Genomic DNA, 12,334 nt, shown 5'->3' on the forward strand with positions numbered 1-12,334 from the left:
TCCAGTGATAATTCTTAGCTTGTGTTAATAGAATGAAAATGTGTTTATTAAAAGCTATGTGTCCTGCAGGATGCTAAGTCCTGGTAATATGATTAGAAAAGTGAGGTAAGCCTTTAGGCAGTACTGTGCATTAGAAAGAATATTAGATTTAGAGTCAGAAGAAGTGAATTTGAATTCTGGCTTGGCTACTAATTTAAGGTTTGCAAAATACTTTACATGTCATCTCACTTGATCTCATTATATATAATATATGTGTATATATTCCCATACATATACACATGTATACACACATGTGTATGTGCATGAATGTATTATGTATCTACAGAGATATATAAAGACAGATGGATAAATAGATGCACGTGTCTTATTCCCCTTTGAGTTTCAGGAAAGCTGCAAATATTTCATATCTGTTTTCTCTTTACAGAGAAGGTATCCATACATATTTATGTATACACACATATTTATATACAATATATATTTAGACATAACACAAGCATCATAGACATGCATGACACAATATTATATAAGTACACTAGAAAGGTGTAAAACAAAGTTATTAGCACATAAATTGGGTGTGTTTTTTTGCATTGGGAAGAGGTAAGGTAATGATGAATGGATGAGTGGATAAAAGATGGAGTTAAAGATAGAAAGAGAAAAGAGAAAGATAGAAAGATAAGGTTAGATAGAAAGACAGAAGAGAAAGAAAGATAAAAAGTGCACGTGTGTGTGTCTGTCTGTCTGTCTTTGCTGAATGATCAAAATGTGTTAAATGAGTCTTTAAGAAAACAAAAAGTCAACCCCCAAAGGGACAACATGATTCTACACATGTTTTATAGGTGCCTATTCACTTTCTATCCGTGACTGGGATGATATGAAAGGAGACCATGTCAAACATTACAAGATCCGAAAACTTGACAATGGTGGCTACTATATCACAACAAGGGCTCAGTTTGAAACTCTTCAGCAGCTTGTCCAGCATTACTCAGGTAACTTCACTGCTGCTTAGCCCCCAAGGAATGATGAGGGAGGGAAAAGTTTCAAGTGATAGTATATCCTACCGCTACTACAGTTTTAAAACCTCCATTTATATAATGCTTTTAAGCCTTGAAAAGTATTTTCTTCACAACAACCCTGGGAAGTAGGAATACAAGTATTATTAGTCCCATTTTCCATAGGAAGAATTTGCGGTTCTGAGAGTTTAAGTGATTTGCTGTGCTATTACACAGCTGGTAATTGTATGAGGGAAGACTCAAGCTCAACTCTTTTTACTCCAGCCATAGTGACTTCACACTTTCTACTCCTCCAGGAAGAGAATGTTTTCTCTGCCAGTTCACATGATAGGACCTTCTATGGCTGACTTAGCTAAGCCGTGCTTTGTCCTTGCTTGTGAGTCTTCACAAATTTCCTAAGATATTGGTTCACATACTATAGCAAAGGCTTCAGGATACCCAGAGTACAGAAAAATGGAAAGACCTTTTAGTCATATGTCCTAAAATCTCCAAAGTGCTTTTCTTTCCACAAACCACAGAAATAAAATGGTAAGGCCATCTACATTGGTGACTCCCATTCCGTGTGTGGAGCTTTAGGCCGGCCTTAAACAAAACATTTCCATGATCGCTGTGCATATAGGTCCTGTTCTCTTGACAAGACTAATATTCCAACCCATTGAAAGTAGTATTCTGGGGCGGCCAGGTAGCACAGAGAGTAGGAGCACCGGCTCCAGTGTTGAGAAGACCTGGAGATCGAATCCCGGGCTCAGACACTTAGCAACTACCCAGAAACACCTGGCCGTGTAACCTTGAGCAATTTACTTAACCCCAATTGCTTAGGGGCGGCCAGGTGGCTCAGTGAGTAAGAGCACCAGCTCCAGTGTCAGGATGACCTGGATCAAATCCGGGCTCAAATACTCAGCACCACACCCAGAAATAATAACTGGCCATGTAACCTTGAGCAAGTTACTTAACCCCAATTGCTTTAAAAAAAAAAAAAAGAATGTAGTATTCTGTCCCCAGTAGAGCTTTCTTTTCTAAACTAACTTAAAGTCATATCACCATAATGGTGCAAATGATAATTACTTTTAATATTACGTGAATCAACTTCCGATATCACCACTAATTTTAGTGTACCTGAAAATAGGCAACTTTTGAATGTGGGGAAAATAACTTCTACATGGCAGCATTCTTGATTGTCTTTGCCCAGATAAGTAGAGTGAATATAAATAACATATAATTAATTAAAAATAAACAACCAGCTAGCAGTTCCTTTTGACCCAGTGCTCATCCCGCTCTTTACCAAGACATTGCTGTTATAATTGCAGCCCCATTCAAATTCATCAGTTTTTCAACACACAGCCCAGTAGCACCAAGTACATACCTGTTGGTCTCAGGCTTTGACAAGCAACTGGATAAATTGTTTTAAAAAATTGAAGTGATATTGGTTGATGAGACCCATTTTTGCCCCCTTGGATATGGTAGAAAGCTTATTAAAGATATCATTTCTTGATGAAGAGAAGCAGTGAGACATGGAGGATATAAGGCTGGCCTTGGAGTTAGGAAGGCTATCTGTAGGGTCACAGACAAGTTGCTTAAACTCTCAGCACCCCAAGGAAACTCTCTTCAATTCTAAGTTACAGGTGAGTTGCTGATTTGCAGTTAGTGGAGGGGGTTTCAATATTAGGAGCCCCTACCATTGAAACTACAGGTCTGAATGCCCTCCCCACCTCTTTCTGCCCCCTCCCCAAATGATACTTTTGCTTTAGGGGAATTTTGATAAGAATAATTTTGGGAGGGAGGAGGGAAATAGAGCAGAATATCTGGTTTTAAATAATACACTTGAAATACCCAGATGCTATGTGGATTCATAAATGTTGAAATCTGTTTTATTATAACCACATATCAGCTGCATAGTAGAGTCTCTGGTGTTTTGATTCTTTGAAAACAAGTTGCAGAAGGCACCTTAACAGCATCATAAAGATGAGAAAGGAGATAGTTTTATAAAAATCAGCAGAAAAATATTGTATCTTTTAAAAAAAAAGCCATCTTAAGCTAGACTTGCTTTTCCATGACTTCTTTTTTTTCCCTTCACTTCTTTCTCTCTTTTATATAAGCCTGACCTTATAATATAGTCAAATAAATTAATTCCTACCCAAACTTCACAGGACCTTATTCCATTAAAAAAAAAAAAAAAGAAAAGAAAAAAGAGAGCTACATCTGACTGTTCTCCATTTTCTGTCTTTTAAAATAGCATTACTATCAGCCTCTCCCACCTCTTTGTGCTACATTTGAATAAGTTACAATCTCTGTCATCCAGATTCTTAGCAAAAGATAGGCTGTGTTTGTATTATTTTTTTTCCTGTTTGCCAGTTTCCTTTTTCTGCTGACATTCACTACAAAGCCTAAACTGAAGGTCATTTCCCATATCTGCCATCTCATTATCACATCCTCAGATCTGGACCCTGAACCTCTCAACATATATTCTATGATCACATTAGCTTTTTTGGATAGCCTGCTGTCTCATTAAATTAATTTGAAGACTGCAAAGACTGATTTTTTTTTTTCAAAACAGTTGATGTCAAGTCATGTCTACCTCCCCCCCACATTCCCCACATTGTGCTTGAGAAGTTGATTCTTCTTGGAACCCAAATGTAAATCTTTACATTTATCCCTGTAATCTTATTAGATTTGGCCCAATGTTTTAGCCTGTCATGATACTGTTACAGATCCTGACCCTTTTATCCATTGTATTGGAATCTCTGTTATAGTTTGTGCCATCTGTAAATTCGAGAGGCCTGTCCATTAATTATGCCTTAATCTGAGTCATTGTTAAAAAAAAAATGCTAAAAAGCACAGGTCTTTGGGACAGTTCTCTATGGCAGTGGTGTCTAATTCAAATAGAAATGATGCCTGAAGCCACATATTGCCTTAGAAAATCACTAATGAACATTATCTATGTCATATTGTATTTTTATTTATTTTGTTAAACATTTCTCAGTTACACTTTAATCTGGTTCCTGCATCCAGCTAGTGTTTGACATCTCTACTCTACAGACCTCCTTCCAAGTTGGCATTGGTGACTACTCTTACAGCCTAATGTGGCACTCTAGGTGGCATAGTCAGGAAGACTCATCTTCCTAAGTTCAAATCTAACCTCAGATACTACCTAGATGTGTGACCCTGGGTAAGTCACTTAGCCCCGTTTGCCTCAGTTTCCTCACCTGTAAAATGAAATGGAAAAGGAAAGGGCAAACCACTCCAGTATCTTTGCTAAGAAATCCCAAATGGGATAACAAACAGTCAGACATGACTGAAAACAACTGAACAACAATTATTACCTAAAAGCCAAAAAAGCACATCTCAAAATGTCTTTTAAGTCAAAGGCTGACAAACTAGACCTTCCACTTGCTTTTGTGCTGGAGCAAACTAAGGATGGTTTTTACATGTTTAAATAAAATTTTATTGTATTTAAAAATGTAAAAAGCTACTCAGCTCACTAGGCTGGATGTGGCCCTCAGCCATAGCTTGCCGAGCTCTATTCTCAGTAATCACTGCTTTTAATTTTCTTTTTCACTGTGTTCACATTCTGTTTTCACACTCTCAAACTTGTCAGAGCTTTTCTTTCTCTCTCTCTTCTTTGCTCCCCAGTTTAGTGTTTCCCTGTCCTAGGCCACTCTGTGATTTTATAGCACAGAGCTTGGCACATCATAGATGCTTAATAAATGCTTCTCGTTTTGACTTACCTATGAGTCCAACCTCCAAGCGAAATAACAGACCATAGTATCTCAGACAGCAGCAGTATAGGCTCTACTCTCGAATTCTGTAGCATTTTGTTTGAATACCAAAAGAATGACTAGTGAAGTTTGACCTCCTTTCCCCATGCCCCAGGTGCAGTTTTTTATGCTATTAGTTTAGAACAATCTGCTGTTCTGTAAAACCGTAAGCTCTAACACTAAAGTTGTAGTTATAAATATATTCATTCAGAATACACAGGACCCCTAGTCTTCCAAGCAGAGGCCTATAATGATTGAAGGAAGGGAGAGGGAAAGAGAGAGGAATGTTTTCATGTAAATCAAAGGTGCCATCTGCCCACTTATGGCCTCCACTAAAACATAAGAATGTCTTTTCAAGGTTCCAAGAAAGTATCTAATCAGCATCTGGAGCTGAAGCCTTCCATCATACCTAGAGGGTGCAGAAACTCAGATTCAGAGTAATTGGCCATCCTTTAAGGATTGAATAAGAAGGGGGGGAGGGGAACCCACAACAAATTTTAAATTTTTCTCTGCTCTATCTCAAACAAATGTGTTTCCTTGTGTGATTTCTAATCCCCCCTCCCCCTGCCCCAAGATGCTTGTGGTGCCCTGCTGACATAACAGTTGTTGTGAGTAGCTGTTGTTCACTGGTGTTGGGTTTATATACTTGTTGTTAATGTTTTGTTTCACGTATTACGCTTTTCTTTTTCCTCTCTGGCTGTTGGCTCCGTTGCTGCTCCTTCAGAGAGAGCTGCAGGCCTTTGCTGCCGCTTAGTAGTCCCCTGTCATAAAGGAATGCCGAGGCTTACTGATCTGTCTGTCAAAACCAAAGATGTCTGGGAAATTCCACGTGAATCCCTTCAGTTGATCAAGAGACTGGGAAATGGGCAGTTTGGGGAAGTATGGATGGGTATGCTGTAACTCAGTTATTCTATTATTATCTTCCCTTTTGGGGAAATAAGGTACAAAAGATGGAAGGTGGATAAAGAACACTTTATGACCAGCTCATCATAAAAAGAAAAAGTTCTGAATACCTGGGTGATAGAGTAGGCTATGTTTGGACATTGAGCTTTTTTTATTTTAGAAAATCCAAAATTTTATTTACTCCTTGTGATTTTTTTACTTTGGTAAAATGGCTTCCTTTTTATTGTAATGGTGAGCTTCAATTAATAAACCAAGGAAGGAAGCAATTTTGAAAGCTGGCATAGTCACTGCTCTCGGTTTCTGACCTGGAATTCACCGAAGGGCAAATCACCTTCCATCTTTTCCATTGCATGCATAATTTTGGATTGTAAGAACTTTGTTTTCTTTATTAATTCCCTTTCCTATAGAGAAAGCTGATGGTTTGTGTTTTAACTTAACTGTGGTTGCCTCGAGTTGTACTCCACAAACCGTTGGATTGGCTAAAGATGCATGGGAAGTTGCACGGGATTCATTGTTACTGGAGAAGAAGCTTGGTCAGGGGTGTTTCGCTGAAGTGTGGTTTGGTAAGGCAGAGAGTGTGTTTTGCTTTGGATGCCCCTTAAGAGCCACTTGGGAGAAAGACATTGAACAGAACACAGCAACACCTGCATACTCATCCACCTTGTCTAGGATACCCTGAAGGATGGAGTAAATGGGCCCACCGAAGCATAGTTTGCAGAGCGTGGCTGTCTCCTACTGTTCTGGGTTGTGGTACTCCAAAGATGACATTCAGAGTTCTCATTATTCCAGGCTCATCTTTCTATCAATGATTCCCATGCATGGTAGGAACTTTTGGCCAGGAAAACAGCACAGAATTAAAGCATCTTTTTTTCTCCTAAGAGCAGAGATGGTAAGATGCTCTAGAGAAAAGACTTCCATTTTCATTCACTTAGTTGTCAATGATAGGGCACAATTCAAAGGGTCTTTGCCTACAGATTGTCTGCAGGTTTGTACTCCACTGATAAGCATCTGAGATAATTGAGTTGACAGTGGATTCTTTTTTCCCAGAGCTCTTTTAAAATGGAGTATCATTATCATCATCCCAGCACTTAGTACAGTACCTGATATACAGTAAGCACTTAATAAATGTTTATTGATTGAATGATTGATTGATCATCATCATATTAGACATGCATAAACACTTCAAAGTTGGATTCATTCTGTGCATACATTATCATATTCAAGCCTCACAAAAGTTCTGAGAGATAAGTGCTATGCATATTATGTCCATTTGACAAATAAGGAAACCAAGGCTCAGAAAGATTAAGTGATTTGTACTTGGTCATAAAACTGATAAGTATTAGTGTCAGGATTTCAAACCAGGCCTAAGTCCAACAGTTAATCTATTAATATCAGACTGCTTCTTGTGCATGCATACATTAACCTGCATTGGTATGGGCGTGTTCAGTTGGAAGCAGAGGCTAGACCACATTACTCTGAAGATCCTAATTAGCACTTTAATTATGAGGTATTTAAAAATCTTATTTATGAGGCCTAGAGCCCAAAGATTTTAATAGAATCATCCACACACAAAAAGAATTAGGCCTCCATAAGAGAATGGATTTTTAAACTTTTAAATTAGTACATTTTAAATTTCTTTACATGCCATTAAGAGTTCATTTCCCATTGCCATTCCATGAGCAGCTTTGTCTCAGGGGCTTTCAGAACCATTATAGAGTAGAGTGCTTCTGTAATTAACTCAATTATTGCTGGAGTGTCTTAGAGAAAGGGAAAATCTAGCCTACTGAAAATTATTGGCTATTACCTGGAACTTACTGGAATGTTGCATAAACTTGCAAATTTCCCATTTATTTTTAGGGAACAAATTCTGCCATGTAATCACTTTCTACTTCTCCGCTTATAACCTAGTGTTTTGTATTTTGTAATAATAAGAACCAGACTTCCACCTGGGTAATAGAGCTGCCCCAACAGAACATATATATTTTTTTTAATTCTTAAATTGGTGTTGTCAAAACTGTAAATAAATTTTTACAATTTCACTTAAATCAGTCTTCCTTTTCTAAATGGAAATAAGCAGCTGTTTAATAACCCAGAGGGGAAAATTGTCCTTTCTGTATAGTGGCAATTAAAAAATCATAAGCCTTAGAATAGACTCATGAAGCTAAGAAAGGACCTCAGAGGTCACCTAGTCCAGGCCCTCTCCCCTCATTTTCCAGATGAGGAGACTGATAAAAACCAATCTCCAAGCTGTATGTCAGAGTCCTTATTTAAATATCAGCAACACTTACTAAATTTTTTATTTCAAATTCAAAATATTAATTTTAGTTTCCTCCTCATGGCTTTTTTTTATTTTTCTAGCCTCATTAATAGAATTCACTTTCTTATTATGGTTGAGCTTTCATGAAATTTGGGGATTGTTTTTCTGTACAAGTAGACTGGATTATTTTTGACAGTGCTTCACTGCATGGATGATTCAACAGAAAAAAGGACCCAATCATGGGGTTACCAAAAACCTGAATTGGGAATGCTTTTAGACTACCGAGATCCAAAGGCTTTCTCAGTCAAATTTATCCATCCCCAAGCACTCAGGTTCTTTCTAAAAAAAATCTAAGCTTAGAATAGGCACACAGTAGACTTTGCTTTAACACAGATGGGAGGGTTGGTACCCTGATTATCACTGAAACACTAATGGATAAGTGACCCCAGCTCTGTACTTCCATCATTGTTGATGGTCATTATGTATGCGAGGGCCAAGGTTTTCAGCTTGATTTCTCTTTCATATTAATGAAACAGAAAAGCAAAATAGCACTTAACCACGTGGGCCTGCCAGAATCAAATTAATGGAGAAAGTGGTGAAAGAATTGCATATTCAATCATAACCCATAAATAAAACTAGTATCATTTTTTTGCTCTTGAAAATATTTGACAGAATCTTTGTAAATGTCTTTGTTCCCTGGGAGTTTTATAGGGCTTGTTTGTGGGGAAGAGGATGCTGTGGAAGGGGAAAGCTGATAATTGATTGTTCTAAGCAAACAGTTATTAGTTTAAAAAATCATTTTCCCCACCAGAGGATCTCTCATTTTGACTCCATGTTATGGGCTGTCTGCAGGTACCTGGAATGGAAATACAAAAGTGGCCATCAAGACTCTTAAGCCTGGCACGATGTCTCCAGAATCCTTCCTTGAGGAAGCCCAGATCATGAAGAAACTAAAACATGATAAACTGGTCCAGCTTTATGCCGTGGTGTCTGAAGAGCCTATCTACATCGTCACAGAGTACATGAATAAAGGTTGAGTAACATTTCTCCCTCTTCTCTCTCCATTGGGACATAGAGAAGGGATTGGTACGGTGAGAAAAATGGAGCTGTCTATCCACTTGCCTCCTGGTTTCTGCCTAAATCTAGTAAGCTCATCAGGGAGGCACCAGTTGTGTGTTCATTAGTAAAAAGTAGTTTTAAAATAGCTCAATCTGTTACTGAATCCCCTATGTCCTTCCACATTCTAATGCATACTGCCTACAAGTGCTGGAGCTCAGAATTTTCCAATTCTTCCCAGGACCCATTACTTAGACTACTAGACCTTCTGGATTATGCTACTCAGCTATTCATCTGGACGTAGCTGTTTGTGTTTCTGTAATCTTGAGCACCTTGCATTAGAAATTGCAGTAGAAGGGAAAAAAAAAGAAATTTACATGATAACTTTGTTGTATATTTAAAAGGAATAGCAAGTTGTCCATAGTAGATTTGCAGTTTCATGTGTAATCATCTGTTTTATTATACTGTATTATGGAAATGCTTGTTTTATTCAATAAATTAAAAGAAAATACATTAAAAAAAAACTGCCGTAGAAGACAAATGAGATGCAGCCTTCACTGTTTCCCTGTCATGTTTCTTCCTGCTACTTTCTTAAATGTACAGATGAACAGGGCATAGTGTAAAGGCCATTCTTTATTTCTCTTTCTTTTTCCTTTCCTAATTAAAGCAGTATTGCTTGGGGTGAGGCCAAGGATTACTTTGTTTTGGAAAAATAAATGAACCAAATAAGAAACAAAAGGTCTTAAAAGGAAAGACGTTCTACATCAGAAGACACTGTATTTCTGTCTCCCCCTCCCATCCCAAGTGCTTTCTTTCAAAAAAGATTTGATTTATTTTTTCCTGGCAGATCTTCTGTCCCCTGTCTCCAGGGTTTATTTCATAAATAATTTGTATTCCATGATTAAAGCTTAAAAAATAAAAGATGACCATTGTAGGCATGAAGCCTCTGCAAATGATTATTTCAGTTTTTGGAATTATTCCTGACCCTTTTTGGGTCCATTTATAATCATTCTTCTGAAGCTTTGGCTATTTTGCTTTTAGCTTTCTGATTTAAGTTTCAGATGATTATGATCTAGTTAAGAGAGAATGTCCACTCCACCATATATAAATCAGAATACTCTCTTGAGTTAAATTTGTAAATAATCTAAGCTGTAATTTTCCCCCTCACTCTTCTCTTTAGTTTGATGTTCATTGGGCATGAACTGAGTCATGAAGGTTGTCCCATGCTCCCATGAATAATACTAATAATGATTGCAACAGCAACAATGAAGGTCAAGAAAACCTGAGATTGAGTTCTGTTCCGTTTCTGATACATAGCGACTGTGTGACCTTAGCCAGGTCACTTACCTCTCAGTATCCCAGGCAACTCACTAAGACTATAAATTGCAAGTCAAGGGCTGGTCTTCATTGTTAAAAGAAGTTTCCTATACAAATGAAATCATAGATCTAATATAAATAATAATAACTTATATTCCTGTGGCACTTGGAGATTTCTGGGACACAATCCTCCCCCAAATACCTATGTGCAAGCTACTGTCTGAGCCAAGATTTAAACCCAGGACTCCTGCCTCCAGGCCAGATTATATATATACCGTCACTCTGTGAGTAAACTTATTTTAGTTGAGTTTTAGCTATGGCTTATTGAACATTGGGGTTCACCATCCTTTTGTCCAAAGGGATAAAACTATTTGCAAGCTTTTCTTGCTCGGGACATCTTTGTTCCTTGTGTAAACCATTAAATTGTTTGAAATGAATGCATTGTTCTCACCATGTATCTATATCCCATCTAAAAAGAACCTACCTAGTTCTGTTTCATAGTTTGTTTTTCATAGTAAATGGATGCAATGGCACTTTTCTTTCACAGGGAGTTTGCTGGATTTCCTAAAAGACGGAGAAGGAAGAGCTCTGAAATTGCCTAACCTGGTGGATATGGCTGCACAGGTGAGTGTGACTGACAGCAGGCTTCCCATGTAGGATGCGGCCACAGTAGAGACACATGGACCACTCTTAAATCAAGCGTTCATTCACTCTCTGTTGTGCTTTAACAGGTTGCCGCAGGCATGGCTTATATCGAACGGATGAATTATATCCATAGAGATCTGCGGTCTGCAAACATTCTGGTGGGGAATGGGCTCATATGCAAGATTGCTGATTTTGGATTAGCCAGATTGATTGAAGACAATGAATACACAGCAAGACAAGGTGAGTCCTGGTGTGATTGCTAATTCTAGTTTCTTTTTAAACAGTCAATTTCTAACCTGTTACTATATCAAGACCCTTTATTGCAACTACCCCATTATTTCATTTACCTTTTCCTTCCCATATGGTCCTTATACACCTGTAGATAACCAGGTAGCATAGTGGACAGAGCCCTGGGCCTAGAATCTGGAAGACCTGAGTTGAAATTCAGCCTCAGACAGTTATAAGCTGTGTGATCTTGGGCAAGTCATTTAACCTCTGTTCATCTGTTTCCTTGTCTATAAAATGAGGATAATAAGAGCACCTACCTGCCGGGGTTGCTGTGAGGAACAAATGAAATAAAAACTGTGAAGTGTTTCACACAGTGCCTAGCACACAAAAAGGACCATATAAATATTAGCTATTTTATTGCTATTAATTATCATTATCTCCACTCCCCTAAATAACCCATTAACAAAGTCTAAAAATAAAATTCATTTGCTGAACTGATGTTCTCTATCCCTACCCCCATACAATATAGTATCGTATAGTTAATCTAGAAAGGAAAAGAAAATTGCTTGCTGGTTGGTGGTCAGTTGGCTGACTCTTTGGCAGATTTTGAAATCACACATTGCTTTTCCTTTGAGCACCTTGGCCTTTGTAGTAAAAGGATTGCAGAAGGCCAAGGGATCTATGGATTCTTATCATGGACCCCTCTCTCATCCTTTTCTCCCCTTCTCCAAGTGAAATTTATGGAAACAAACTTCCAACACAGGTAAATCCCAAACTGGTATCTTAAATACTTAATGACTTCAATGTATAACCCAATAGGTAGTCTAATTAAAGAGATACCAGAGAGAGAACTCTTGAGGGCTGTGCCAGCATCACTTTTTTTTTTCTAGTTTGTCAATTAATTTTCTATTAAACAACTTCATTATCATATGCAGTTTGGGGTAACAGATGGCCTCTTCTTAGGGAATTTAAGGTTTGTGTTTTGGGGGAAGGAATGATTTCCTTTTTTTAAAATAAGGTCCTATTCCAATTCCAGGCAAGAATGAACAGTGGGTGGGCTACACTGAAAGAAAATATCTACATGGAATTTCATATAGATTATTTTTTTTGTTATTATTATTGTTTAATTTCATGTTCCCCAACCCCCACCTCTTTCCATAATA

General features: G+C 37.9%; 1 protein-coding gene across 4 annotated transcripts in view; it reads left to right on the plus strand.

Moving 5' to 3' along the window:
* The window catches only part of FYN (FYN proto-oncogene, Src family tyrosine kinase), a 308,067-nt gene that overhangs the window by 242,743 nt on the left and 52,990 nt on the right, over positions 1-12,334 (plus strand). For 3 of the 4 annotated variants that reach the window (XM_069077031.1, XM_069077030.1, XM_069077032.1), the window contains 5 exons: positions 837-986; positions 5,490-5,654; positions 8,778-8,957; positions 10,846-10,922; positions 11,030-11,183. In XM_069077031.1, the coding sequence (XP_068933132.1) occupies positions 837-986; positions 5,490-5,654; positions 8,778-8,957; positions 10,846-10,922; positions 11,030-11,183 (726 nt within the window). Of the gene's footprint in view, positions 1-836; positions 987-5,489; positions 5,655-6,075; positions 6,232-8,777; positions 8,958-10,845; positions 10,923-11,029; positions 11,184-12,334 lie in introns of all 4 variants that reach the window. The other variant, XM_069077033.1, reaches the window with a different exon arrangement.

The sequence above is a fragment of the Petaurus breviceps genome, unplaced genomic scaffold (assembly GCF_028583685.1).
Source record: "Petaurus breviceps papuanus isolate PSGF00001 unplaced genomic scaffold, PetGlider_PUasm1.0 90977, whole genome shotgun sequence".
Lineage (NCBI taxonomy): Eukaryota > Metazoa > Chordata > Mammalia > Diprotodontia > Petauridae > Petaurus > Petaurus breviceps.